This window comes from Cebus imitator, unplaced genomic scaffold (genome assembly GCF_001604975.1).
Source record: "Cebus imitator isolate Cc_AM_T3 unplaced genomic scaffold, Cebus_imitator-1.0 Scaffold641, whole genome shotgun sequence".
Lineage (NCBI taxonomy): Eukaryota > Metazoa > Chordata > Mammalia > Primates > Cebidae > Cebus > Cebus imitator.
In genome coordinates this window covers 618,957-624,261 of record NW_016107956.1, presented here as the reverse complement: position 1 = coordinate 624,261, position 5,305 = coordinate 618,957, and the positions used below count along the sequence as shown (strand labels likewise).

Below are 5,305 nucleotides of genomic sequence, written 5' to 3'. Positions count from 1 at the left end.
AAAAAAAAAAAAAGAGATAGTGTCTAGAGCGTGAAACAACATCTTCCTCTCTGGGCTGGGACCTAGTTTTCAGTGACATGGGCAAACGCATCAAGAAAGTCAGAAGGAGGCCAGGCAGTGGCTCATGCCTGTAATCCCAGCACTTTGGGAGGCCGAGGTGGGAGGATCACTCAAGGTCAGGAATTGGAGACCAGCCTGGCCATCATGGTGAAGCCCTGTCTCTACTCAAAATACAAAAATAGGCGGGCATGGTGCTGCGTGCCTGTAGTTCCAGCTACTAGGGAGGCTGAGGCAGGAGAATAGCTTGAATCTGGGAGGCGGAGATTGCACTGAGCTGAGATCACACCACTGTACTCCAGTCTGGGTGACACAGTGAGACTCTGTCTCAAAAAGAAAAAAAAAAAAGTCAGAATGATCAGTAAATACTGGACCCTCTATGGGGCCTCCGCCCGGAAAATGGTGAAAGAAATTGAAATCGGCCAGCACGCCAAGTACACTTGCTCTTTCTGTGGCAAAACAAAGATGAAGAGACAAGCTGTGAAAATCAGGCACTGTGGTTACTGCATGAAGACAGTGGCTGGTGGTACCTGGACCTACAATACCACTTCCTCTGTCACATCAAGTCTGCCATCAGAAGACTGAAGGAATTGAAAGAACGGTAGATGCTCCAGCACTCTTTGAGACATCACTGGCCTATAATAAATGGGTTGATTTACATTAAAAGAGAGAGAGAGAGAGAGTGAAACAGTCTACACGATCAGAGAAAATATTTGCAAATCTTATATCCGATTAGAAGTTACTATCTGGAACATGTAAGGATGTATAAAGAACTCCTACAACTCAAAAACAAATCAACAACTTAATTCACAAATGGGCAAGGAACTTGAATAAACATTTCTCCAAAGAAGATACAGAAATAGCCAAAAAGCACACAGAAAGATGCTCAAGGCCAACCACGGTGGCTCATGCCTATAATCCCAGCACTTTGGGAGGTGGGTGGATCACCTGAGGTCAGGAGCTCAAGACCAGCCTAGCTAACATGGTAAAACCCCATCTCTACTCAAAATACAAAAATTAGCTGAGCTCAGTGGCACGTGCCTGTCATCTCAGCTGCTTGGGAGGCTGAGGCAGGAGAATCAATTGAACCTGGGAGGCAGGGGTTGCAGCAGGCTGAGATAGCACCACTGCACTCCAGCCTGGACAACACAGCAAAACTCCATCTCAAAACAAAAAAAGAAAAAAAAGTTGTTCAAGCATTGGCCATTAGATAAATATGAATCAAAACCACCATGGAATACCACTTTATATCCGCTAATATGGCTATTACAAGACACAAACAAAAACAAAATAAGCATTGATGCGGATATGGAGAAATTGAAACACTTGTGTATTGCTGGTGGGAATGTAAGATGGTACAGCCACTGTGGAAAAGTTTGGCATTTCCAAACTCTTAAACTAGAATTATTGGCCAGGTGCGGTGGCTTATGCCTATAATCCCAGCACTGTAGGAGGCTGAGGTGGGCGGATCACTTGAAGTCACAAGGTTGAGATCAGTTGGCCAACATGGCAAAACTTTGTCTCTATTAAAAATACAAAAATGAGCAAGGATTGGTGGTGTGTGCCTGCAGTCCCAGCTACTTGGTTGGCTGAGGCAGAAGAACTGCTTGAACCTGTGAGAGAGGTTGCAGTGAGCCAAGATCACGCCACTGCAATCTAGCCTGGGTGACAGAGCAAGACTGTCTCAAACAAAACAAATCATATAGAATTACGGTATAATCCAGAAATTCCACTTCTGAATGTATATGTCAAAGAGTTGAAAGGGACACAAACAGATACTTGTACACCAGAGTTCATAACAGCATAATTCACAATAGCCAAAAGGTGAAAACAACTCAAGTGTCCATCAACAGATAATGGAGAAGCAAACTGTGGTATATATATGCATGGAATATTATTCAATCTTAAAGAAAAGGAGGCTGAGGTGGGAGGATCGCTTGAACCCAGGAGTTTGACACCAGCCTGGGAAACAAAGTGAGACCCTATCTGTACACAAATTTGTTTTAAAAAATTAGCTGAGCATGGTGGAGTGTGCTTACAGTCCCAGATACTTGGGAGGCTGAGGTGGGAGGATCCCTTAAACCTAGAACTGTGAGGTTGCAGTGAGCTATGATCACACCACTGCACTCCAACCTGGGTGACAGAGACTGTCTCAAAAAAAAAAAGAAGATACATGCTATAACATAAATGGGCCTTGAAAATATTGTGCTAAGTAAAATAAGACAAATGCAAAAGAAAAAATATTATATAATTCCACTTAAATGAGGTGCCTAGAATAGGTAAATTCATAGAGACAGAAAGTAGAATACAGGTTACCAAGGGCTGAAGGAATAGGGATGGGGGAATGAGATGTTATTGTTTCATAGGTACAGAGTTTTAGTTTGGAAGAACTTAAGAAAGTTCTGGAAATTGATAGTGGTGACAGTTGCACAACATTGTGAACATTGTGCAACATTGTAAAAATACTTAATGCCACTAAATTATGCACTTAAAAATAGCTACAATGAGGCAGGCATGCCGGCTCATGCCTGTAATCCCAGCACTTTGGGAGGCTGAGGCAGGTGGACTGCTTGAGGTCAGAAGTTTAAGTCCAGTAGAATGGTGAAACCCTGTCTCTATGAACCACAACAACAAAAGCTAAAATGGTAAATTTTACTTTATGTGTGTGTGTGTGTGTGTGTGGTGTGTATCTTTTTTTTTTGAGACAGAGTCTTGCTCTGTCACCCAAGCTGGAGTGCAATGGCGTGATATTGGCTCACTGCAACCTCTGCCTCCCAGGTTCAAGAGATTCTCCTGCTTCAGTCTCCAGAGTAGCTGGGATTACAGGTGCATGTCACCACGCCTGGCTAATTTTTGTATTTTTAGTAGAGATGGGGTTTCACCATGTTGGCCATGCTGCTCTTGAACTCATGACCTTAAGTGATCCTCCAGCCTCAGCCTCCCAAAGTGCTGGGATTACAGGCATGAGCCACTGTGCTCGGCCATGTTGTATATATTTTATGTCAATTTTAAAAATGTGGTAGATACATAGGAAATAGAATAAGACATAATATGTAAACTTAAAATATGTGCCTATAAAACAATATTCATACTGTAAGAACATACAAATGAATTATTAGAATTAATGAGAACTAAAATTCTAAAACTGACCTAATGATGCAATACAGTTTCAATTAATATCCGAACAGTGTCATTTTATGGAGCAGGCTGATTCTAAATTTTATATGGAAATGCAAAAGTTCAAACATAGTTAATACTCTTGAAGAAAACAAGATGGAAATATTTGATCTATTAGGTATTAAGATATGAAATAATAATGTAATGAAATTATCATAATTAAGATGGTCCAATTAAGGCATAATAATTAAGATAATACAAGGAATGACAATTAAACTAATATCCCAGAAACAGACCCAGCTGTACATAGTTTATTTACAATAAAAATGGCATTGAATGGCAGTGGGAAATTATGGTCTTTTCAATAACCAGTGGTGGGACAACTTGATAGCCATTTAGAAAAAAAAGAAATTTCCTCACTACGGAATATACAACATAAATTTCAGATCTATATCTGGAAACTAATGTAACAAAGGTTTGAGCGGTAACATATGGGAGATTAAAAATATCTCCTTGTTTAAGAAGACAATATACAGGCAATATCTCTCAATAATGCCCATATATTATATTGTCTTCTTACACAGTAGATAAAAAAATATGAAATACTGATAATTTTAACCATATTACACTTAAGATTGTTGCTTTCCTAAGTTTACCAATCCTGTTATTCACAACACTTTCTCAGTCTCTCCTAGTTCCCTACTTTGAAAGATCCATTTTAAACTAGTTAGACTTTTTTCTGAAATCCTTACAAATACCTTATTCTAACATCCCCTCTTTGAATCATTACCAAGGCTCTGTCAAGTTAATAGTCTCCTTTACTATGCTGCAATAAGTTTGATGAACTTTGCTTAGTCAACAAGTTTCCTTAGTGATCTTTGTTGGGGGGAGTAATTTACAGTCCTTATTTTTTTGAGAAATATACTGAACTCTTTAACAAAAATTTTTTTTGGTAGAGATGGGGTCTTGCTATGTTGCCCAGGCTGGTTTTGAACTCCTAGCCTCAAGCTATCCTCCTGCCTCAGCCTCCCAAAGTGCTAGGATTAGAAGGTGTGAGCCACTGTCTCCAGGCAATGTACCAAGATTTTTATAGATTAAATTCTAAGATCTGCTCCAAAATTAGTTCAGTAACATAGAGAAAGTAGAAGTAGATTAGTCATAAATAGTTGATGCTGGGTTATGATACATGGGAGTTCATTAGACTAGTCTGTCTACATTTATTTATGTTTTAAATTCTCTATAATAATAATAAAAAATTATTTGTTTTTGTAGTTCTCAAGAAGAGATGATCACTAGGGTCACAGCAAAGTTGCACTATATGACTCTGATTACCTGGCTTATACCCAGAAAGCATCTAGCCAAACCTAGCCTAAGTTATGCTGGATTCTGCAGTCTTACCACAATGACTGGAGGAAGGGAAGAGCACAGTGATTGTCAACTTGACAGAAATAAGTCTTTTTCTTTTCTTTTCTTTTCTTTTTTGAGACAGAGTCTCACTCTGCTGCCCAGGCTGGAGTGCAGTGGCATGATCTCGGCTCACTACAACCTCCACCTCCTGGGTTCAAGCGATTCCCCTCTTTCAGCCTTCCGAGTAGCTGATTACAGGCGTGAGTCACCATGCCTGGCTAATTTTTGTATTTTTAGTAGCGACAGTGTTTTGCCACGTTTGTCAGGCTGGTCTTGAACTCCTGACCTCAGGTGATTCACCTGCCTCAGCCTCCCAAAGTGCTGGGATTACAGGCATGAGCCACCACACCCAGCCAAAATAATTTTTCATGGACCTTGTACAACACCCCAAATGTAGAACTGAGTTGACATGTTAAATTTGATGTTTAAATCTTGGTTAAAACAACAGCAAAAAAAGGATAAAGATCATTTTCTGTTGTTTTTTGCTTTATTTATTCGGAGTGAAACTGTTACAGTGAGCTAAATTTTTAGTTGTGCTTTGAGTGTGCTCCCTCCTACATTTTACTCTGGAAAAGTGAAGTAGCTTATCATTTCTTAGAAACCTGGATGCTGAAACTAGCCAATATTAGACACATCCTGAGTGATGCCCGATTTGAGGCTTTGAGTAGCTATTCATGTAAGTTGACTTTTCTGTGCATTTGTATCGAGGAGGATCCAGTTCAGG

General features: G+C 39.9%; 1 protein-coding gene across 1 annotated transcript; it reads left to right on the top strand.

Moving 5' to 3' along the window:
- The first annotated feature begins 407 nt into the window (after positions 1-407).
- Positions 408-642, top strand: LOC108295476 (60S ribosomal protein L37a-like). Its single transcript, XM_037734607.1, has one exon. It carries the CDS (start codon positions 412-414, stop codon positions 640-642), a length of 231 nt encoding a protein of 76 aa, XP_037590535.1. The 5' UTR covers positions 408-411.
- Positions 643-5,305: the final 4,663 nt, after the last annotated feature.

Coding starts and splice junctions, on each gene's coding strand:
- LOC108295476 (XM_037734607.1), top strand. CDS start 412: ATGATCAGTAAATACTGGACCCTCTATGGGGCCTCCGCCCGGAAAATG.